We start from the raw sequence: 24,634 nt of genomic DNA on the forward strand, positions 1-24,634 counted from the left end.
GAGTCCCTTGATCATCTGTTTATATTCAGTTTAAGTTTTCCTAGTGACTTCTAATTGAAGTATGTATATTTTGGGTCTTAAATTATGAGTCTGGATCTTATTTAAACTTCCTATTTTAGCTGACATTCTGCTAGATAGACTTCCTCTGGTAACATCACAGGGTAGAGGGAGAGGAATGGTCTCAACTGACAGGATGGAAAGGATACCTCACCATGACTCTATTGAGATGAAAGTTCTGGCTTGTGTTGCTCACTTTTTAATCAGATTGAGAAAAGCAACTTAAGGGAAGAAAGATTTATTTTGGCTCATAGTTTCAGGGGTTTCAGTCAATGGTCAGCTGGCTCCACTGCTGTGGACTTGAGGCAAAGCTGAAACATCATGGCAGGGAGTATATGACTGAGCAGAGCTGCTCACCTCATAGCACCAAGGAAACAATGAAACAGAGAGGAGGAAGCTAGAGATAAATATATCCTTCAAAGATACACCCCTAGCAACCCTCTTCCTCCAATCAGATCCCAACTACCTTCCACAGTTTTCTCTACTCACAATAGTTCATTAAATTACGAATCCACCATTAATCCATTGCTTAGGCCACAATATGTATGATCTAATCACATTCCAAAAGTCCCACTTCTGAACATGGCAGTGGTCACCAAGCCTTCAACACATGAACCCTCAGGGGACATTTTATATCCAAGCCACAACACACTTCCACACACAGTCAATCTGGCAGAGGTATTGTGGCATGCCTTGGGACACTGGCAATAATAGAAGTGTGGACTTGTCACTAGACCCTGGTTGGTAGAGACAGGAATGGGAGAAGTCTTTCTGTGGTGTTTGACTAGAGTATGGTAGTTACTTTCTAAAATTTTTCTGTTTTGTTAGTCTGGACTTTTCCTGGTTCTTTGGCTAGAGTTAACAGGCTTTCCCTTTTAAAATTTTCTTTATCGATTTTTGTCTCCAGATTTCCAGCTTTTTAAGCTCAAGTCAAGAAATATGAAGAAAAAGAAAATTCAAGAGCTTAGTCAGTACCATGCTGTGCTGTGGGTCCCGAAGTTCCTAGCTAGTGTGCTTCTTTCTCTTCGCTTTTAGAAGCTCCTTACGTTTGTAATGTCCAGAGTTTTTTGTTGTAGGGAAAAACATCCTACTATAATTTGCCAAGAAGTAGAAGTCTCACAACTAACTCTTAAGAAACTATCACTTGTTAAATTTTGGTATGTTATTAAACATACCAAATGGTATGTGGGCATAGTTGGTATGCCCACAACTATGTAAGAAAGGCTACTGAATTTTTTTTCTTTTACAACTACATATCTGTGTGAGACCAGAATTTTTTCTTATATATTTCAACCAGAACAATCACAAAATTGAATACAGAAAATTGAGAATTCAACTGTCTTCTACTGTCAAATAGTAAAGATTTGCAAAATAAGTAAATAAATAAACAATCCTAGTTTCCTCACTACATTTTGGTGCTTAAAAACAATTTTTTTTCATAAAAATACATTATTTCTGCTGATGCATGTGATTTTATTACTATTATTTTTCAATAAATAAATATTTTAGCATTTTCTCAGTTTTAAATTCTGACATTTTAAATGCCAAAACATGTAACTCACATAAACAATTACTGAAGTCCTCGATAATTTTTAAGAGTTTCAGAAGTATCTTAAACCACAAAGTATGAGAACCTGTGAGATAGAGACAATTAATATTAAAGAAAGTTCTTACTTCTTGTCCCAGGAGGTTCAGGGGTGGCGTGTAAGCATGGCAACTAGTTCTTCGTGCCAATTCAGGGGAATTCGCTGGTGATGTTGGAGGAACATTACCACATTCTTGTTTTTCACTCATAACAGGAATTCCATACAGTATTCTACAATATGACAGACACACTAAGTTGGGTTTCAAAGTTATTGATAAAAGCAAAGAATGCTTGCTATCTTTTCATACATCTGCCGAAATAAACACATTGACATTTGACATCTACACTAAACAGAAATTTAAAGAAGTCAAATAATCCAAAATGAGAAATAATCCCAAAATAATTTGGGTTTGCTGTATATATTTTAGTAGTAGCTTTTGTGATGGTTTTGTTTCATTATGCAGAAATAGTAAGCTCACTATGAAAGCAGTTACAAAAAGGATCAAAAGTTCTCCATCATCTTATTGTTAACTTGCACTGTACTCCAAGCTCACGTCAAAGTCTCACTTCTTAGCCTGGGGCAAAGCACCAGGTTGAGCAGAACTCACCTTCTCACATTATAGCTTGATATATGTCTTGCTGAGAGGCACAGAAACTGTTTTGTCATCTGGTCTTCCCTTGGTAGACTACAAGCTGCTTATAACTAAGAACATATGCATATTCTTTGTACCATATATACTTTTGTACCATATATATAGTTAAAAATCTAAACAAACCTTTAACTTTGCCAAAGACATGAGATAAATCAAAAATTTAAAGCTGATGTTGAAATCGCCAAGAGGACTAAGGTTGAAAAAAGAATAATGGAGGTGATAAATCAATTTAGGGTATAATATATAAATATATAATTATATATATAAATATATACATTATACATATGGAATATATATAAATATATGCATGTTATTATATATATATCTATATAAACGTCACAGTGAAACACCATGTATAACCATCATAAACAAACAAAAATGTCTTTTATAAAAAATGAAGGTAAGACAAGTCCTGTCCCAGGGTTGGCACCAGCAGGAGAGGGGGAGGACATAAAGAAAGGGGGAAGGAGGGTGAATATGATGGTATGATGGGAGTATTATTTATTCACGTATGAGAATAGAACAATAAGACCTGTTGAAACTGTTCTGAGAAGGGAGATATTCTTAAGAGCTACAGGAGAATGTTGGAGGGAGTTAATCTACGTAAGATGTATAGTAAGCACTTTTGTAAATGTATCCCCAGTACAAATAAATCAGTATATTTTTTAAAGAAGAAAAAAATTGAAAGCAGAATGTATTACTAACTACTAACCTATGGATTGCTTGAAAATACATTAACTTTCATATCACAAAACCTACTGCAAAATATATAAAATGAATATAAATTAGTTCTCTACGGACTGTAACTCTACTGATCTAACATGTAAGCATTTGGAGCTACTGGTCCCTCTCACCTTTTGATTCACCATGATATGAGAGACACCTTTATGAAACACCTACTGTGAGGATTAAGCATACCACCTGACTTCTAACTTAATATGTTGAAACTCCAAAAGCCCATCTCATCAGCTCCTAAGAAGTAGATGCGGCACTATTCACAATAGCCAAGTTATGGAAACAGCCAAGATGCCCCAGCACTGACGAATGGATTAAGAAAATGTGGTATCTATACACAATGGAATTTTATGCAGCCATGAAGAAGAACGAAATGTTATCATTCGCTGGTAAATGAATGGAATTGGAGAACATCATTCTGAGTGAGGTTAGCCTGGCTCAAAAGACCAAAAATCGTATGTTCTCCCTCATATGTGGACATTAGATCAAGGGCAAACACAACAAGGGGATTGGACTATGAGCACATGATAAAAGCGAGAGCACACAAGGGAGGGGTGAGGATAGGTAAGACACCTAAAAAACTAGCTAGCATTTGTTGCCCTTAATGCAGAGAAACTAAAGCAGATACCTTAAAGCAACTGAGGCCAATAGGTAAAGGGGACCAGGAACTAGAGAAAAGGTTAGATCAAAAAGAATTAACCTAGAAGGTAACACCCACGCACAGGAAATCAATGTGAGTCAATGCCCTGTATAGCTATCCTTATCTCAACCAGCAAAACCCCTTGTTCCTTCCTATTATTGCTTATACTCTCTCTACAACAAAATTAGAGATAAGGGCAAAATAGTTTCTGCTGGGTATTGATGGGGGGGAGTGGCAGGGGGTGGAGTGGGTGGTAAGGGAGGGGGTGGGGGCAGGGGGGAGAAATGAACCAAGCCTTGTATGCACATATGAATAATAAAAGAAAAATGAAAAAAAAAAAAAAGAAGAAGAAGTAGATCTACTGAGAGCCAACCTCTTAGAGAATATAGGGCTTTGACAAAGCAGAGTCATAAAAACAAGCATCCTATCTCACCTCATCAGCTTTCTGAACTCAAAGAGAGGTTAAAGATCAACTCTCAGCTAGGTGAATTCCAAAGCAACTCAACACCCACTCACACCTCCTTCGACTGTGCTTCTCCTCAGCCAATGGTCAAATGTGACTTAAGACCCACTAACCAGGTACACGCACATACAATTTAGAAGGCAGGAGGTTCTGGTGTTTCTGTTGGCAAGCACAGTCAGAACAATGCCAAGTGCTTCTAAAGCAGTGTTCCAGTTACTTCTCTTGTGAATTGCCATTTTTATTTTGCCAGTGAGCATGTCAAACACAGTGTGAAGACACAGTGTGGCTCCAGAATCAAAAGCTGTGACAGTCGAGGCCATTTGACTCCCTGAATCGTAGCAAGGTGGTATATTGCCAATATGGTGTTCCAGCTGTCCTGCCTTCTTGACTGCCACAAGGAATGCTCACTTAACAGCCAGTTAAATATGCTGGGAGAGTATCTCTGAAAGCTGTCCTGACTAACACCTATTTTTCCAGCCCTTCCATTGTATTGCCATTACTCAATCCCTGTTTCTGTTTGCTGCAACTGAATCTTGACTGATAGACCCAGGAAAACAAAAGAACAGGGTTAGATTTAGAAACTAAGAGAATGAGACCAGAGTGAAAACACACCAAGATCGATAAAGTAGTTCTGACATCAGGTTGCAGGAGAGGGTGGTAGTGGTCATTAACAGGGGTAATCAAAAAAGCTAACTTGAGGCACTAATATACTTTTATTTGGCTCTAAACCAAAAATAGAGTAGTAAAAATTATATCCTACTGTCTTTCACTTTCCAAAAGCACAAATAGAAATTTTGGTTGGTTAGAATTAAAGAGGAAAAAGTCCCTGGACATTCTAGAGTGCATACCTCTTGTAGACATGAGTGGGGACTTTTGAGGAAAGGCCATGTAAGGCTAGCAACTGTTCCTGCATGACAAAGATGAATCACTTACTTGAAAATTTTTCTCCATATTTCCCCTGCTTCCTTCTTTCTTTCTGAAGAAATGAATCTAGAATTTCCTCTTTGGAAAACACTACCATCTCAGTAGTTAAGACTAAAAAATCTCATCTCCAGCCTCTCCATCACTTCTGTCAGTAATCTCCCATTCTGTTCATTCTCCCTCCTCAGTGTCTCTCCTGTCCATTGCCACTTCTCTCATCTGAATCCTGTGCTATCATCTTTTCTGGTCCTTTGCCTCCAGACTGTCCCTCCTTTGATTCATACTACATACCCCTGCCAGATCTGTCACCAATCACCCCCTCTCCAAGCACTTTAGTGACTATACACATGATATAATCCAAGCCCATGAGACTGGCAGTCAGAGTCCTCCACAGCTTGCCATCATCTACCTTGCCAATCCTACTTCATTCTGCAAGACCCAATCCAAACTATATTCAATATGCAAAAGGTGCTGGGATAACTACAATGGCATTTGGGGACAGCCATACCAAGAGTACAGTATGGCTCTGAAAATTACAAGGGCAAGGCTCTCAAACCTCACCTCTTCCCCAGGACCTTTTCAAATCTCCCTCTATTCAGCCAAAATTTCTCTTTGCCTCTCTAGTTTTCCTGCTGCATTTGATCTGCCTTTTCTCTACAGCATGTACTCTATGCTATTCTGTGTACCTTTCTCCCTGGAGATTAGATACAGGGTGGCTTGGGAGGAAAAAGTGACACTCATTTTTCTGTCTACCAAGACATTGAATGTAGTAGGTACCGAATAAATACTGCTGAATTTTGGCCAAGTATGCATAGTCTCACATCTAAAGCCAGCCTGTCTCCTATTCTGGGGAACTGGGGTTCACAGATCGTCATGAGATATTGCAGTGGTTCTCAATGTGTGTTCCCTAACCAGTTTCATCAGTTTCACACATGAACTTGTTAAAAATGCAAATCATTGAGACCCACCACAGATCTAATAAATCAAAAACTCAAGGCATGGACCCAACCATCTATATTTTAACCTGCCCTGCAGGAAATTCTGGTATACTCAGTTTGAGAACCACTGACGTGCTTTAAGCTTTCCTAAAACAGCATGATTATAAGAATATCCTGAGATGATTGTCAAGTCCACAGCTCTGCAGACTCCTTCTTCTGGAAATTCTAATGTAGTAGGTTTGGGAGACAGCCTGATAATTAACATGCTTATCAAACACTGTCAGATTGTCTTTATCCTCAGGGAAGTCTAAAACTCACTGGTAGAGTGGAAAGAGTGAGCCTTTGGCATGAGGTTATGATCATGATTTTAGCCCTTTTGGCCACTTGCTATGTCAGTGCTATGGTATGAATATGGTTTGTACTCTCTAAAATTCATGTTGAGTCTTGACCCCCAAAGTGGCAGTGTTGGGAGGTGGGGTCTAGTGGGAGGTATTTGGGCCATGGAGTTGGAGACCTCAAGAATGAATTAATGTCTTTCTTGCAAGAATGGGTTAACTATGGTGGGTGGGAGTTCATTTCCATTTTCTCGTTCTCTTTCCACTTTCCACCATAAGTTGAAGCAGCATGAGGCCCTTACCAGATACAGATGCCCAATCTAGACCTTCCCCGCCTCTAGAAATGTGAGTCAATGTAAACTGTTTTCTTCATAAATTTCTCAGTCTCAGGTATTGTTCGAGCAACAGAAAACAGACTGAAACAGTTGGAACCTTTCCTTCCTAAGTCTGTTTCCTCATCTCTGAATGGCAGCATGGGTTGGATCTTGCAGAGTATAATGCTTAGAAATAATACAGGTGAAGACCTGTATAAACAGTACATGCTCAGTAAGTGACTGATTTTGTAATCACTGATGTTACTATCAGTGAGGAGGTTGAATGAAGGAAACAAGCCCAGTTCTCTAAAAGTAAAGGCTACACCCCCTTTTGAGTCAACATCAGTCTTCCATAAGGCCAGAGATAAGAAGTAAATTGCTAGCTGAGGGCCAGTGGCTCACACCTGTAATCTTAGTTCCTCAGGAGGCAGAGATCAGGAGGATGGTGGTTAGAAACCAACTCAGGCAAAATAGTTTGCGAGACTCTATCTCAAAAAAACCCACACACACACACACACAAAAAAGTTGATGGTATGGTTCAAGGTATAGGCCTTGAGTTCAAACCCCAGTACTGAAAAAACAAAAAGAATCTCTGTTGTAGAAGTTTGGAAGACATTTGCTCTAAGTTACATAACTCATCTTCTTTGAGTTGCATAAAAGTGATTGTGAGCCACATCACATGAATCATGGAGAAGGGTTCTCCCTCCAGTAGCCCTCCCCACTTTGGTAGGACTCTACAAGAAGTTCTGTGTCATAGCTTCACTATTTGTCCTTAGAAAATGTGCCTTGCTACTGGGTGTACTGAAGCCCAAGGGAAGTTCACAAGATGGGACCCACAGTCACTTTTAGGTAACTCACAGGAGATGTGCACAGAGAAATTTTAAAAGTTTCACTTATAAAATTTTCACCAAAGTGATGCTTAATGCAATGGACTGTCCCATTCTTCAAACCTTTTTTTAGGTGTTCATAGCAAACTACTAAACTGATTTGACAATGCACGTAAGGGGTCTCAACTACAATTTAGAAAACACTAAACTACAGAGAATGTGGTTTAAAGAACAGACTCATTCGTCATAGAAAAAACTTTAGGAGTTCATCTTGCTAAGCTATATGTGATTGTCTTTATAATCTGCAGCAGAGGCATATGAATACTTTTATGCTTTTTTTAAAGCAAGGAATATAGTCTCAACAGAATAATAAGTCTATAGAATAATCTATGTATAACTCTACAGAATTTTTTTTCACAAATCATAATTAGGGAGGGGAAAATATATTTTTAAATCATCATAACTTCATTGCTACATGCAAACAGTGACATCTGGTGGAATGACATTGTTTTACTTATTGAAAAAAATCCAGCTTTTACATATTGGAATTATAAAAACAAAAATTCCAAATAAATCTTTTTTTTTTGGTCTTTCCCTATAAAAACAAAAATACATTAATATCTTATCAAACATTGATAGGGCATACTGAAATGGCGTTTTGTCACCCCAGTCTGTATTTTTTCAAAATGTGTATAAGGCATACTTATGGGGCTATTTGTTCAAAGTGTATATTACAGAAACCTAGTTGAGGTTTCTACTGATTATAGTTCTAACTCCACCACAAATTGTGTTTTGGGGTGAGAACTTTGCCTTGATCTCCTCATCTACAATACAAGAGGTGTAAGGCATGAAAATGTTTAAATATCGTATAACTCTGATGTATGCACTGTGACACAATCACCAGCTAGACTTCAACTGGGGATTAAGTCTTATGGTATAATAAGTCTTTGGTACAATACCTTAGGTCAGGCAAGCAGCAAGAAACAAAGCCAAGAAGGGGGTAGGGTGGAGCCAGGATTAGCTGACTACTGAGAAATGGCAGACAATGTAGGGAATGGGAAACAAAAAGGGGAGATCATTCCCTGATACCCACAATTGAAGGAAATAAAGAGCAGAAGATAAAGTGCACTACTACAAATGAAGTGTGATAGACTGCAGGTGACGGTACTCTACAACTGTCAGCAGAAAGGTTTAACCTGAAGCAGTGCCACAGTCTAGTGGGGGAAGAGAAGACAATGAGTGATAAGGAACACAAAACCAGGCAACTTTCAGAGACTCCAGAGCTTTCTGAGGGTACATAATTAGCATCAGCAAAGTCTCCTACAGTGAGCAACATCCCACCCCTCACCTAGACTGAGGCATAATTTTCAATTCCTCAGTGGGAGCAAGCAATTTTAAGATAGGATCACCACTCCCATTAGTATAAGCAGAGACCCTGCATCCAAAATTGGTTGCAATGGAGCAAATAAATACAAACTACCAGTGGTAAGTAAACATGCTTCTTTGTGAGGAACTAGAGAGTCTATGCCTCTCAGATTTTTTCTTAGTAGGATTGAAAACAGGGTAAGAATGAGTATTGAGGATGAAGAATAAAGTAAAAGGAACAAGAGTCTTTTTACACTTCACAAAGCATTAGAATATAAAAGAAACCACAGATAGAATCAAGTGACTGAAGTCTAGATCATAGCTTCTACCAGCTAGGTAAGTATGTACTAGTCACTTAATTGCTATGCCAATTTTCTTTATTTGGGAAATGGAATGGTTTTATGTACTACATAGAGTTGTTAAGACAAAATTATATAAATGCAAGGAACCTCCATGCATTCTGTTACACAATTTTATGTTTTCTTATCAAATATCACTACCCTGTTTGGCAGATTTGGATAAAATCTTTCAAATGGAAGTACACTTTATATTCTTGATTTATAAGTTATAAGTAATAGAGATAGTAAGTCAAAATAATTGCTCATATCTCTGTCTTTACACTTTAAATTTATATATGTCTTCTAAGGAATATAAGCTGTCAAAAATAGCATTTCTAATGTCATTCTTATAAAATGTATATATACATATGTGTGTGCACAGAGAAAGGCCTATAATAACCTTTATTACACAGAAATCGCAATAGGAAAAGATCATCCTTTGTACAACAGTCTTAATGATCACCAATTAAAAACTGTAGAGGCAGAATTTTCAGATCTTGTCCCATCTACTACCATCACTTTTCAGGATTCTAAGTGACTACACTGATAATATAAAGCTGTATCTCTTGTTCTCCTGTTAATATCTAAAGATAGTACTCTAATGCCTCCAAAATAAACAGTCAAGAAAAACCACAGAAAGCTAGCCTATATTAATTCAGTAGCCAGAAGTGACCTATCTTCATTCAAAGATGAGAACACAGAAAAATCCAGAGAAAAAGAAACGAGTCTGCAAAGTATAAGAAAGAAACATAACAACCAAAGAATCGTAAGAAGAATGTCCTTCTGGAGATTGGTAGAGGATGTGAATTCGTGTGTGATATATTTGATACATTATAAGAACCTGCGTAAATGCCACAATGTACCCCAACCAGCACAACAACAAATGTTGTTCTGAAAAACAAATGTCCTTCTGAAAAAGATTTATTATGGGAAACAAAAATATTTTAGAAAGGCTCTGCTTTATGGTCTCAAGAAAAATTTTTAAATGTTTTCATGAAACAGGCAATAAAAGTTCAAATAATTTATCTGTGCTGTCAACTTTGGAAAAAAACTATTCCAGTTTACCATGTTGAGTTGGCGTTGCACAGAAATTAATAACCACGTTAGTCTAGAAATGTTAAACTTAATTTTTTTCCTTTTGTACATGGGTAATGCACTGTATTAAACATGTAAGATCTTATCTACATGGCTTTGATTACAGAAACTAATAAAGTATTCTCTAAATTAAAAAAAAAAAAAGTTCAGTCAGGAGCCAGTGACTCACACCTATAAACCTGGCTACTCAGGAGGCAGATATCAGGAGGATCATGGTTCGAAGCCAGCCCAGGGAAATAGCTCATGAGACCCTATCTCAGAAAACAATTCACAAAAATAGGGTGGTAGAGTGGCTCAAGGTGAAGACCCTAAGTTCATGCCCCAGTACTACAAAAAAAAAAAGTTTAAAAAACAAAGATTTAAATTTTTCTTAAGAGACATAGTAGCATAGCATTAAAATGGGAGTTATGATTTCTCTAAATTTATACCTCAGAAAATTAAATCACTGATGAACAGAGATTTGAGAGATGAAAGTAAGCAAGGAAATGATAAATGTAGAGGACAGATAATGAAGAGCCAACATGTGGATAATTGGTATTCCTAAAGAAATGTACCAAGTAAATAGAATGCAAACATTATTCAAGCTAACATAGAAAAATCCTAAACAGAAGAGATATTACTGTGTCAGAAGGCTTCTGCATGTACTAGAAAAAATTAATTAGAAAGCAACCCACTCCCAAGTAAAGGCTGGGGCAAATTATTTAAATTAAAGAAAATCCACAATCCTTAAGTATCTAGGAGTGAATGAGAAATAGACTAATTACATGGAAGTAAAAACGGGCTGGTTTGAGATTTCTATCACACAGCATTAGATGTAAATAATGACACAAGCAAACAAAAATCATAGACAAATGTTTATAAATGTGACAGATTATAGGAAATAGCAAAGAGGCAAAAAAGAGAGAGACAATGTAAAATAAGATGACAAAAACAGTGCCAAGTACATCTGATAGGTCAATAAGTGAATATGGGGCAGTTCAAACTATTAAAGGAAAATAAATTTCTGATTAGCTTTACATTCAAATCTAAGCAATCTATAATGGATATAACTAAAAAATATTAAAATAAAAGGATGGACAAGCAATCCTAAACAAATGAAGCATAAAATAAGACAATATGACAAAGAATTTTTTATGGACTTAGTGTATAAGCTACAATAAAAATGGAAGGGCCACAGTAAACAGTTACTTGAACTTTTATACAAAAAACCTGCTTTATAAAGTCACATTTTGTTTCTGTATTTAGCTTTACCTCCTTTCAGTACACAGAGTTTTACTTGATCCTGTACCATGGTTGTACATGGTACATCATTATTGTACATCATTATTGGATGCACCATAAAAAGTCAACAAATGAGGAGGACATTTAAGTTGCTTCAGGTTTTAGTTATTATGAAAAGTGACCTTATGGGCATCCCCTGCATTTGTCTTAACAACTGGTAGTCCTCAGCCCACAGATGGCATTGAAAGCCATGGTCCCTGAGAGTGTAGGTAGAGGAGAAAAGGGATCACAGGGTAAGTTCTGGACACTCCAGTGTTGAGAAGCCAAGAGATGAGAAGATGTTAGGAATGGAGACTGAGAAGGCACAGCCAAGAAAGCAGAAAAAAAAAAAAAAAAGCCAAGAGAGAGTGTGATCCTTAAAACCAATGGGTATAACAGATTTAAGAGTGAGTGAGCAACACTGTCAGCTACTACTGAGAAATCAAGCCAAGAATTGTGATTCTTTAACAACAGCAGTAACAAAAATCCCTATCCATGTTTTCCCAATACATGTGAAGGAGAATCCCTGCCCCAAAGAGGACACATGCCCTCCAGTCTGCTGTAAAATCCTATATGAAATAACTTTTACTTCAATTGTATCCCTACCCTCCCCGTTCTCAATTACCAGAAGGACTTCTTCCTAATTTTCAGATGGCTTCCAACTACCCACAGTAGTGACTCACATACCAATGCACACCCAAATCACCTGCACTTCTAGCAGGTTCCCAGGTGATGCTGATGCTGTTAATCTGTGAACTACACTATACTTTGAGTAGCAAGGACCTGAAACATTCTCCTCCTCTTTGCTATCTTCTATTCATTCTTCAGGTTTAAATTTAAGTGTTGCTTCCTCAAACATCTCCAGATAACTGGGACTGTTATATGTTTTCATAGCACACTTCACTTTTCCAAAGTAATTGTCACATTCACAATAATTAACTCATCATCTTTATTTTTGTGTCTCCAGTTTCCCTGAGGGCATAGATTATGCTTCTCTTGTTTTCAGATGTTTCTCTAGTGCCTACCTCTATGCCTGTCATCCCAGCTACTTGGCAATTGTAAATAGGAGAACTGTGATCCACACCAGCCTGGGCATAAATGGGAGACCCTATTCGAAAAATAACTAAAGCAAAAAGAACTAGGGGTGTGGCTCAAGTGGTAGAGCACCTGCTTAGCAAGCACAAAGCCCTGAGTTCAAACCCCAATACTGCCTCTCCCCCCGCCAAAAAAAAATCAGGTCAGAAAATAACATACTTAAAGCATTATCCCAGTTTTGTTCTACATGTACTTATGAAAGAAAACATTTAGAATTCTATATTTTAAAATGTTAACATCTCTGAATGGCAAGATTTTGAGTAATTGCTTTCTTTTTGCATTTTCTTGCATGTTTTTGTATAATCATTAAAGTATTTTTGTAACAAAATTAAAGATTTAATTCTGACACTTGACCTTTGGTTTCCCAAGCCTTGTTACTGTTTTTATGTAGAGAACTAAGGATCTGTCCACATTTTTTTAAAAAATTGACCAGGAATTTCTTCTGTGATTTGAAGTCAAGTTGAGACTTAAATCTGGAATTTATTCCCTATGCATTGCTCACCACCCATTGCTCATGGGTATGAGGAAATTCTGTTTGAGAAAAAACAGCCAATGTAGAACAACATCTTTGCCACCAATTTTGTCTTTATTAATGTGCATAACAAAACACACAGGCAGTTTTACACAAATTAGTGAAGTAGAGCATAAATTCACAATTAGATTCAAAATGCTGGAACTTAAGGTTGTGCTCTGATTTGGATATGATTCATGTGTGTTCCCCAAGAGTATGTGAGAGCTTGGTCCCCAGTGTGGTGATGTTAAGAGGTGGTGGGAACTTTAAGAGGTGGAACCTACTGGGAGGTCATTATTGGCCCTTCCCTGTCTCTTTGGCTTCCTATCTTATCATGTGATCTCTCACTCCCAAATGCTCCTGCTGTTTGATGCCATTCACCATGAGGACTTCACCAGAGCTGGGCAGACATCTGTACCATGCCTTTGGACTCTAGAACTGTGAGCTAAACAAACCTTTTCTGTTGTAAAGCACTCAGTCTTGGGTATTTGGTAAGACACTATTATAGTGAGAGACTAATGCAGTCAACATTTCAAATCAGTGGGGAAAGTGAATTTATTGAATAAATTATATTGTACAATTACTAGTCATTTGAAAAAAAATAATGCTTATTCTTCTAAACAAAATAAATTAAGATGGATCAAACATTTTTCCAAAGAAGACCATAAAATCACTAGAAAAAATATAAAAGAATACAATTAAATTTCAGTGTAGAAAAGATCTAAGAATGACACAAATACAAAAATGATCACTTGTAAATCAATAAGAAAAAAAGGAATAACAACTGCACAGATATGAGCTGGCAATTCTCAAAAGGAGAAAGACAAATAACAGAAAGATACTTAAAAAATAGTCACAACCTTATTAGAAGTGACTTACAAAATAAAAACAATAAAAAGATGTTTTCTTCATCATATTAGAAAAATATCAAAATGATTGGCAATAGTTTGTCAAGAGTGCAAGGAAATGAACAATGTCATGAATTGTCATAAACAGTATTGCTGTAGCTTGGTTAAATAAGTAAATATAATGAAATAACTTAAATGTTTACACATCACCTTAAGTTAAAAAAAAAAAACTAAACATTAGAATCCAAGTATGGTTTTAGCACATACATTTACAAAAGATGCCTGGAAGGCTGCTCACCAAACTGTTAACATTAACTTATTTCTACTTAAACCCTTTTAATGATTTCCCCTGCTTTGAAACCTCACATCCGAAATTCCATATTTGACAAGCATTTGTCCAGAATGCACAGGACCCTATGTTCAAACCCCAACACTAAAAAAAAAAATAAATAAATCAAGAATTCTAAATAAATGTCTATAAAACATCTCTATGTAATAAAAAAATCATTTAAAGCAAAATATACCAACATGAAATATCTTATAGTTCTCATTAAAATTGCTATTTAACACAAGAAACTTAAGTTTGAGTCGTACTTTACTACTTCAAATAAATTTAAGCATACCTTACCATTCCACTAAAATATCATTGGCATTTGCAAAAAATAACAATTTGCAGAATTAGAAAACCACTAAAACTATCTAGGCACAAGTGTTATTATAATTTGGAATTAACTATTCATTGCACAGGAAAAGTAAAAGCCACCAAATAAAAGTTTATTCGTTTTATGTTTCTTCAGAACTCCTTATTAACATAGGAAAAATTATACATTCCCCCAAATTTGTAGGTTCAGCAGACAGATTTACTTTGAAAAAGTTAAGCTGTGTTTAGCAAGTTAATCCTCAAAAGAGTGATGCTAGAGAATTAATTTTCAGTACTTAAATTAACTTATTTGGTATTTATGAACAAATTGCCAAAGTTATTGTCAAATAGAGTGTTTACTGGGGAAAAAAAAGTGAGGTCTACGTGAAGAAAAATTTGGAATTGATAAGAAACCAGCATTTTTTTTTAACATTTTGCATGTATAATAGAACTAAAATTCCCCAAAATGATGCTTGACTTGCAGATAATGGAGGTGATTCAGAACAGTACAGTTTCAAATCTGGGGATTTATTCAGTGGTAGAGTGCTTGCCTAGAATGTCCAAAGCCCTGGGTTCAGATCTCATCACCACACAAAAGTGTAGAGTCTTGTGACTGTTAGGTGACACTTAGGCCATTAATTTCTACTCCCAGCTTTAGAGTTTTACAGGACATTCCAAAAAATGTCATGCTAAAGTGCTACTTTCTACCAGAGATACTGAAGCAGTTTTGAAATTTCTAAAATGCTTCACATGTATTTTTTCAAAAAGTTAGCAAACAAAACTGAAAGGTCTTAGATACATAAAATGACTGACAAAAGAATTCTATTAAAAGAAATTTTGACTGAAATAAGAAATAAATATGGTAATAGCGTGAATTCCTTCTTTTAAGGATTCAAATAGAAATTGTGGTTACTGAACACCATGAAAATGTGGTAATTTTAAACCATGAAAAAACACAGTAGAGTGCTCTAATTTTTACTAAAAGTCAGTCTGAGAAAATGTGTTCAGAATACACCATGAAAAGAGTAGGTAAGTCACTAACAATGTTGTTGTAGTGTAATTAAAAGTCATTTTAAAAATATTATTCTCATATGTCTAGAATAGTTAAAATTTAATATTAAAAAGGTTCTATATAACTTACTATTTTTAATATTCTTAAACATATAATAGATATTTTTTCAGGATTCCTTTTCTCTGTCTCTCTCTCAGAACTTCTTCGACAATTTTAAACAATTACCAGAGAACTCTTACCTAGCTCTTTGCTCTTCTGTATCTATAAAGTGATCACTGAATAAAGATTGTCTGAATATTCCCAGCAGATTATTGTGGCTTTTCTTGTCAGGGGTGTGGTACACACGAGAAGCCAGGCACAGGTCAAGGGGCAGCTCCTGGGCTGGCATGGTGGTGCACAGGTCATGAATGTTAGGGGTCAGGTACACCTGTGGGATTCTGCAATAGAGGAAACAGTGAGCTTCTTTCATTATTATGTGGTCTAAGACATGAAACATATTTATACTGACAGTTCAGTTCAGACTCTAAGAGGGCGCCTAAGTGTAGAAGATAATAATAATGATATAATAATATCTATAATAATAGTTCATGATAGATTTAATAGTACAATTTCAGGCTTTTGCCCAGAGCTTCAAAGTCACATCCAACTGCCTCTAACTATCTCAACCTACAAGTCTTAGAGCTATCTCAGAATCAGTAGGTCTCATTATCATCCTACAGCTAGCCTCTTCTCTCCTGAACTCTGTAACTCCACCCAGGAGCACCATATCCAGCCATTGTGTGTTCCTCTGTTCAAATGCTCATGTCTCTGAAGAGGTGTAGCAATATATATAATACATCATCCAGAAAGTCCTCAATGGAACACTGTCCCTCTAAGGGAGAGCACAGTGTCTCTTCCAAGGGAAGCCTGTCCCAGCACTCTCCTCTGGAATTTGCCTTCTCCTGTCTTTCCAAAGTAAGAAAGATGGTATGATGATCTGCTTTGCTGGTGTCAATGCCACTGCCATCCAATCAACAAATATTCATTGGACATCCACTACATGCTAGGCGCTTTGGGCACGTTTTCTCTAACTCTTACAGCAAAACTGTATTTGAGATATTATTTCCCTGACTTTGGAGATGGCTTATTTTGAATAGGTCACAAAATTTAAAAGCAGCTACTGGATCCAAACACAATGTTGCTGTCTATAAGCCAAATTTCTTTCCTGTTGATGCCTATCAAGGACTTCTGAATGGAAGCGGCCTTTATCCAGTATTACTCCATCCCCATCTCACTGAAGGTATTCTCTTACATTAGCCAAGTAGTCTTCTTTTCATCAAATCACACCAAATGAACTTAGGGGTTCATGCTCTCTGAAGACCTCCAAACCACAGCTGGAGTGTTGATGACCCTTCCTGAAATTGTTCATCCACTGTGAGCTTTTTAAAGTCTGCCTTATGATGGAAAGTCTCCCAGCTTTCCATCTTTCTCTCAAATTTATCATGTCATTGCTTTTCCTTCCCCAGGTCCCAAACTGGGTTTGGCTTCTGTTTCAACACTGGAAAAGTCATCTTCAGAGCTTCAGTTATTCCCTCTGTACTGAGTGCTCCCAAATCTAAACTGTTATCATTATCTACCTAGATTCCTTACCTTCAAGATACAAAACACATCTTTGATTCCTCACTCCCACCTGCAGATCCAATACAAAGCAGGTTTCTCCCCTGCACAAGGTTGCTCAGGTGTGTTCCTTTTTTGCTCTTACTGCCAGCACACCCCAGTCAAGGTCTTCTTCACCTCAGCCTCCACAGGCAAGGTTTTGCAAGCTGGGTTGAACACTAAACCCTATTTCTTTTCTCCTCTGCAAAATCCTACCAGATCCATCTTCTTTAATTACTCCTTTACTCAGGACACTGGTTCTTTGCTGCTTAAGGACTCTGTCTAACTTTTCTCTTAAATTTCAAGGCATTGGTTGGACTTTAGCATAGAGATTAAGAGTATAGTTCTAATCCATGAATGACAGCATATGCTTTAATCCCAGCTACTCTGGAGGCTGAAGCAGGAGGATCATGAGTTTGAGACCAGTCTGGGCAAAGCTAGTGAGACCCTATTCCAAAAAATCAAAATGGCTAGGGACAAGGCTCAAGTGGTAGAGCTCTTGACTATTATGCATGAGGCCCTGGGTTCAATCATCAGCACTTGATAAAAAAAATTATAGTATAGTTCTAGAGTCAGAGTCAGACTGCCTGAATTCAAATCCTATTTAAAACTCTCAATGGGTCATAAGCAAGTCTGGCTTTAAGAAAAAAGAGTGCATGCATTTTAACAGTGTCTCTCAATTTGAAGACAAGTCACAGGACTAGACATTATTCAAACAATACCTTGAGCACAGACTTTTCAGCAAAGTTTGCATTTTTTCTTTTTCTACTTCATTTTTTTACTTGTTTTACTTCCCCCTCTCCTTATTTTTTTACAAATGTTTCTTTTCATGCATTGCCCTAGGCTTGTGTTGCTCATTTTGACCCTTTATCTAGTGGGTCAGTAGTCTGTCTACTGACTGCTCCAATATGTCTGGAATACCTCAGACAGCAGCAGAGTATGAAGAATGTAGTTGGGGAGTTGGCTGTGCCTGGATCGGAATCTTGGTTCTCTAACACTCATTTCTTTGAAAGTCTTTAGAAAAATTAGAATAAAAATTCCTAGCTCTTCCCTAGGTAAGAACCGATAAAAATAATACATATCATTCCCAGACTGTGGAAGTTTCTCAAGTAATGCTTGCTTTACTTTCATTGTTGCTACTAATTTACACTGCACAGCACCTAACCTATTGCTAGTCACACCATGCACATTTTTCCATCACTTATAGAGAGGTTTATGGCCTTTCCAAAACAGCATAGAGCCCAACAAAAACAGGACATGAAATTTGTAAACACTCTTGTAAAGAGGAAAAGAGAGGTAAATCTAAAGCATTTAGAAATGCGTGAGACAGAGAGACCTAACTGGGGAAGTGAAGAGGAGTGCCTAGGAAAACAGGGCTCTGGGAGATCTGGGTTCCTATCAAAAGGAGGGGGAGGGCTTTAAGAAAGAAGACAGGGAAAAAGAGAGAGAGAGTGAAGGAGAGGGACAAAGGGTGAGCTCCCATATCAAGCTACTTGCACTGTCATTCTGTTTTGCCTTGGACAGGTCCTGGCTAGTGGAATGTGCTTGAGATTACATTACTGATTTTATTTTCTTTAAAAAGCACTGCAACCAATCTGAATCCTAATGCTCTAACAACATAGATTAGCCAGTGAACCTCCCTTGGTTATTGAGCTAAATAACAATATCCCACAACAGAGGACTGAATTCCCAAGAAAACAATTGAATTTAAGGGCTGGCTAATCACAGTGAGAAAAGTTAGTTTAAAAATTGATTAAAGAAAAAGGAGCAGAGGATTAAATTCTCTTGGAGACATTTTTCCAAGATTCTCTATTATAATATAAATGTTATAAATATGTTTTTCTTCCCTTGAATTTCATTCTTCCTTTTCTCTAATGGAAATTTCTAATTTACGTTTTTAACAAATTAAAACAGCACTAAATATATCAATAAGATCTACAAATATTTTTGGTATGCTCAAGAAAGGCTATGTGTTTTTATAGCACGCTCTCCTTAAGCAGGACTATTTGTCATTCTTTGAAACACTAAGACGTAAAAAAGAAAAGACCCTCTCTCTGTGTGTGGCCACACTACTTTGCTTAATGCACTAAATACAAGGGTTTTTTAGGGGAAAAAAATGAAGAAGTTTCTGCTTCATTGATAATCTGACAGTAACTATTTATTGAAAGTAAAATACTTGTTGTCTGCTGTCACTATTTGTTTTAATACATAATCTTGCTAACTAAATGAGCTTAAAGCAATGCAGATAAGCAATGGCATGTCACAGGGTCACTTAAATGCCAATTTGACTGTTTCATCAACTCTGGAATTCTTTTCCCATGAGTCTATTCTCAGCTACTAAGTTGTGAGTAATATCCATTTACAAAGTTTAGGCCGGCCATAAAAGAGGTTGTCTTCCATATCCAGCGCACTTTTCAGTGCCCTAAGCAACAACAAAAGCTAATGATTAAAGCTTCTCTAAACCCCCATAAAGAATTAAATGAAGGATAATCTAGAATAAACCAACCCATAAAAACCTGCTAACAAAATTAGGAGAAAACCAGAGTTTCAACAAGGTGAATGGCAAAAGGCAAACCATCATCTAAATTGCACACTATTGTTCAAAATGTAATGTGTAATAAAAAACTCCCATTAAAAACATGGGTGGAAGGGATTATACATAAAGCAAGAGTAGAGAGAAATGGATTACCATGTTGATTAGCCTATAGACATTTTGTATTGGATTATCTTGTATTTTATTATAGCAAAATTAACCAATATAATAAGCAGGCATTACAAATCAGGCATTACAGTGAGCAAGAATGTCAAATCTAGCATACTAACTTAATTTTCTTTAGTCTCATAAAGAGCTATTTTTTATTACAGTTATTATTACATTTTACAAAGTACATTGGTCAAAAGCATGACTAGAGGAAGCATTGAATAACACATCCTAACTGTAAAAACCTCCCTCTGAGAAGGGCTAACTCAGATCTCATATATGAATTTCTGAAGCATTCAGTTTTCCTTTCAAAAAATGCATTTTCATTACCAAACTATTAAATGACTGCTCTTCAAACAGTAAAATTTGTAAATTTAAGGAAGTTACTTTTCAGTTGGTTTTTGATCACAGCGAGGTTTTAAAGACTTTCTCCGTCTCAATGGAAAAACTACTGGTTTACTTTTTTGTCGTCGCTTAAATTCTTTTCCTTGGATTTGCAAGAATTCCGATGAGATCACCTTTAAAAATATAAAGCATGCTGTTAAGGAAAGTTGTAATGGTGAAAATTAGATCTTTCTCTCATATTTAATGATCCATCTCATATTTAAACTCCTGGTTTTTATGTATGTTTAATAATGGAATATAATTCCTAACAGTGAGCTATGTCCCTCCCAGCCCATTCCTAAATTTTACATGCACACCTTCATGACAATAAAAATATTATTGTCATATTTACTTATAGTATTTTTCATTTATTATCTTAGAAGTACTAACAAATAGAAGATTTTTTTTCCCTCCATAAAGCTACTCTTCTTTTCTTTCTTTCTCTTCTCTTTTTTTCAATTTCAGTGCTTGGAGTAGAACCCAGGGTTTCACACATACTAAGCAAACACTCTTCCATTGAGCTACATCCCATCCCAATCTATTCTTCTCGACTGTTTCTTTTTCTTTTTTTTTTGCCCATGCCCCACCTTGATTGACATTTTTAATAGAACTTACTTTTATTATCCTTAGTTTCTTACAGTTTGACATAACTTTTGGTTACAAGGAAAAACTAAAAGGAACTTTAATGCTTTGTATTATTATTCTGAGCAATTTGTATTTCTTATAATTCTACTGCTTTCTACTTCTATTGCTTGGTAAAAACCACATACATTCTGTCCCATAAATAATGGCCTTTTAGTAACTATAAGTATTGGGAATGTTGTTTTCCAAGATTTCCTAGAAATTTCACAGAATTTATAATTGTTCCTCTAAAAATTTTTTTTCTTAGGTTGCTCTGTAGTTTTAGCTTTAAGGAAGAAAGCAGGGAGGCTTCCCTGGAAAAGGCAGAGGGATATGTCTGAATAAGTAGGAGGGGGCTAGATAAAGGAAAGATTTCATAAATTAAGTGCGGGATTTGGGCTTGATTCAGTAAAAAGGAGTGAGCTATTGCAACCTCTCGGGTAAGGAAGTGACAGAGAATGGTGAAAGTTCAAGGATTACAGAGCATTCCACCTCAGGTGACTCAGTTCATGTCTGAATTTCCTCTGCAGTATCTCCACCACATGGCTATCAGCTGGCTCAAACACACAGGAACAGAGACTGTGGATACATATGAAGTCAGCCACTTTCTCTTTGAAACTCTTTCAGGAGTTACAATTGTTGTTTGTTTCTTTACTACTAAGCCTAACAACTTTCATCTACCAGTCCCAATTCAGACCTCAGGAACCATATAGGCCCAACCTAGCGCTCTTCTAGTCCACAGATGGTGAAAATACTTGAAGAAAACTGACTCCCCTGGGCCTGCTTTTCCCCCCAGATAAATATCGCCATCCTTTCAACTGTACCTGACATGACATTGTTTCTGAAATACTGTACTGTGTCATCTTGAATTTTCTCTTCCAAACACTCTAATTTGTCAGACTTTCTCCGGAGTTGAACACTCAGCTCTGACCCAGTATTTGAGGTGTAATATTATCAGATCATCCAGAAAAAAAGATGGTCCTCTCTTAGGACACGTGTCACCAATACAGACTACAATTGCATTTGTCTTCCTATCACAAAACAACATCATTGCTTAAAACCCTGAATTCTTCCACATTTGTTACTGTTAAGTCTTGTCATCCCATAACTATAGTTTGTGGGCCCAAAGGCAGAAGAAACTTACATACACTTAATCCAATGAAGTTTCATTTGAGAGCTGACCAACCAAATTTTACCAGTCACAGTTTGGATATTACCTGCAAATCCAATCAATAAATTGTCCATATTCTCACATATGTTGAAGTGGACATAGCCCTGTAGCACTCCACTAAGGGATGTCCATGCAGTAATCGAGCATTCTTTGTATAACTGATTACAAATGCATCCAGCAGTTCACCTAACTGCAGTCTCATCTGAAGAACTGTCAGGAGGCTTTTATAAATGGTCTGTGGAAGTTCAGAGGGTAACAGCAATCCCTGATATTTATTGAGTTTTCTGTGTGCCAGATATCATTCTAATGCACACTATTGCAGAATCTAAATACAATCCTCACAACAACATCACGTGATAGCCACTGTCATTATCCTCACCTAATAGATGGACAAGCAGCTTGGTAGTTTGCCCAAGGTCACGCCACCAATAAAGGAGAGAGAAAGAATTCCATCCCTGCAAATCTGGCACCAGAGCCTGTGATCTTCCCCTGATACTCTTATGTTGAACAGCACATCTAACACTTATTTCTGATATTTCGTCTAGAAATTGTAGAAGAAATGAGGCTGGTCTTTCATGGCTTGTTCTTAAGAAATCCATGCTTCAAGTGGTTACCTCTTCTTTTTATAAGGGTCAAAACACAATTCTTTTAATAAGTTATTAATCATTCTAAAGTTTTTCTCAAAACCAGTGCATAGATTGCAGAAATAAAAACCTTTACCCTTAAAAAGTGAAAGATTTGAAGTTGCCAGTCTCCAGGCTTCTAGCTCCTCCCCCACTGCAACTGCTCTTCAAAGTTGCTGCTCAACAGGTGAAGTGTCATCGATCTGAGTCAACAGACTCAAATATCTAAATTAATTCTTTGGTGGAAGTGGGGTTTGAACACAGGACTTCATGCTTGTTTGGAAAGCATTTCTGCTTGAGCCACACCTCTGATCCTTTTTGCTCTTGGTTAGTTTGAAGATAGGTTTTGCTTTTTGCCCAGGCCAGCCTGGACCACTGTCTTCCCATTTTACACTTCTTGTCATCACTGAGATGACAGGTGTGCTCTACCACTCCAGCTATTGGTTGAAACGGAGTCTTATGAACTATTTGCCTGGATTAGCCTCAAACCAGAATGCCAAGGATCTCACCTCCCAAGTAGCTAGGATTACAGGCATGAGCCACCAGCACCTGGCTTAAGTTAACTCTTAAAACCTTTTACAAATCTTGGGATTCAAGGGATTTTTTAAATTCAATTCTTCTTTTCTTTCTAAAGAACACTTTCCACATCAGATTTAAGAAGCAAAATATGAGTGTATCAGCTTCCTTTTGACTCTGTCATACTTCTATTTAAAATCTCAACCTTTTTCCAAAAATAAATTAAAGCTGCTCTGTCATCTGTTGTCATTACACCACCATTCATCCATAATGACAGAGTTGTCTTCCCCCCACCCACCGTCCTTTGCTCCAAAACAAACATGAGAATTTCCTTTTTTGTTCTTTGCATTATTCACAAGCCTCAACTCATTCTGGATCTCAGCCTTCTTAGTATAATTTTTATAGCCACATGACACCTTTATTCTTATTTTTGGATATGTACTTTTCTTTCATCTTGAATATTTTTAAAACTCTGAATACAGTAGATCATTTATAATTGTTTTGTGAGAAAGCAGGTGGGATTTAGAGCATCCCACACCTCTTAAACTTCCTTCCATTTAGAATCTTAGTCATATGATCAAACCTAAATTTCTTACAGACTGACAATTTCTCTTCTAAAATATCTTCAATCCTGTCACTGGCTATTGGGCCAGCCACTTCTTCACAAAGTTGCTTTTATTTCTATCTAATCTCTTTTCTGTTGTTGGTAATGATGTAGTCCAGCATATCAATAACCCTCATCATAACTGTGAGCTTTTAAGAGTAGAAATGGCCAGTAGGACAGGAATTGTCCAAATTCTCTACTGGTTTGCTGAAAGAGATCTTCCAGCACCTGAGCAGTTAAAATCCTCCATTGCTCCTTTACTGTGTGTCACTGCTAGATCTAATGGTTGGTTATGTCAGAAAGTCTTGTCCCTTGGATCTGTCCTGATTTGCTGGGGTACACTGCTCCTCATTCCTGTGCCAGAGACACTAGACACTAACCTTATGGACTACACAGAGGGTTAAACTTCATGGGTAATGGTTTATCATGAAATGGTAACACAAATAAACAAATACAGGATTCTTGGTGACAATGTGTTGAGTGAATCACGGAAATACTTACTGTGCTAGTTTTTATGGCATTTCTAATGTGCACCACAATATCCCACAACAACGAAGCATGAAATTTTCAGACATTCTCTCCTCAAAACATTTCTGGGGACTGGTGGAGTGACTCAAGCGGCAGAACGCCTGCTTAGCAAGTGTGAGGCCCTGGAGTTTAAGCCCCAGTGCCATCAATTAAAAAAAATTCTGGTTTCAGCTTAAGTGTCCTCTTTGTATATCCTCCAAGTCTCTCTAGCCAAACCAT

The 24,634-nt window shown here is 36.9% G+C and overlaps 1 protein-coding gene across 1 annotated transcript in view; it reads right to left on the reverse strand.

Annotated features, from left to right (window-relative positions):
- Positions 1-24,634, reverse strand: part of Ttc6 (tetratricopeptide repeat domain 6) — a 192,788-nt gene that overhangs the window by 98,146 nt on the left and 70,008 nt on the right. The window contains exons 5-7 of the mRNA XM_074066970.1: positions 20,356-20,486; positions 15,872-16,069; positions 1,732-1,873 (exon numbers count right to left, since the gene is read on the reverse strand). Of these exons, the coding sequence (XP_073923071.1) occupies positions 1,732-1,873; positions 15,872-16,069; positions 20,356-20,486 (471 nt within the window). The remainder of the gene's footprint in view (positions 1-1,731; positions 1,874-15,871; positions 16,070-20,355; positions 20,487-24,634) is intronic.

Source organism: Castor canadensis, chromosome 3 (genome assembly GCF_047511655.1).
Source record: "Castor canadensis chromosome 3, mCasCan1.hap1v2, whole genome shotgun sequence".
NCBI classification, from domain to species: domain Eukaryota; kingdom Metazoa; phylum Chordata; class Mammalia; order Rodentia; family Castoridae; genus Castor; species Castor canadensis.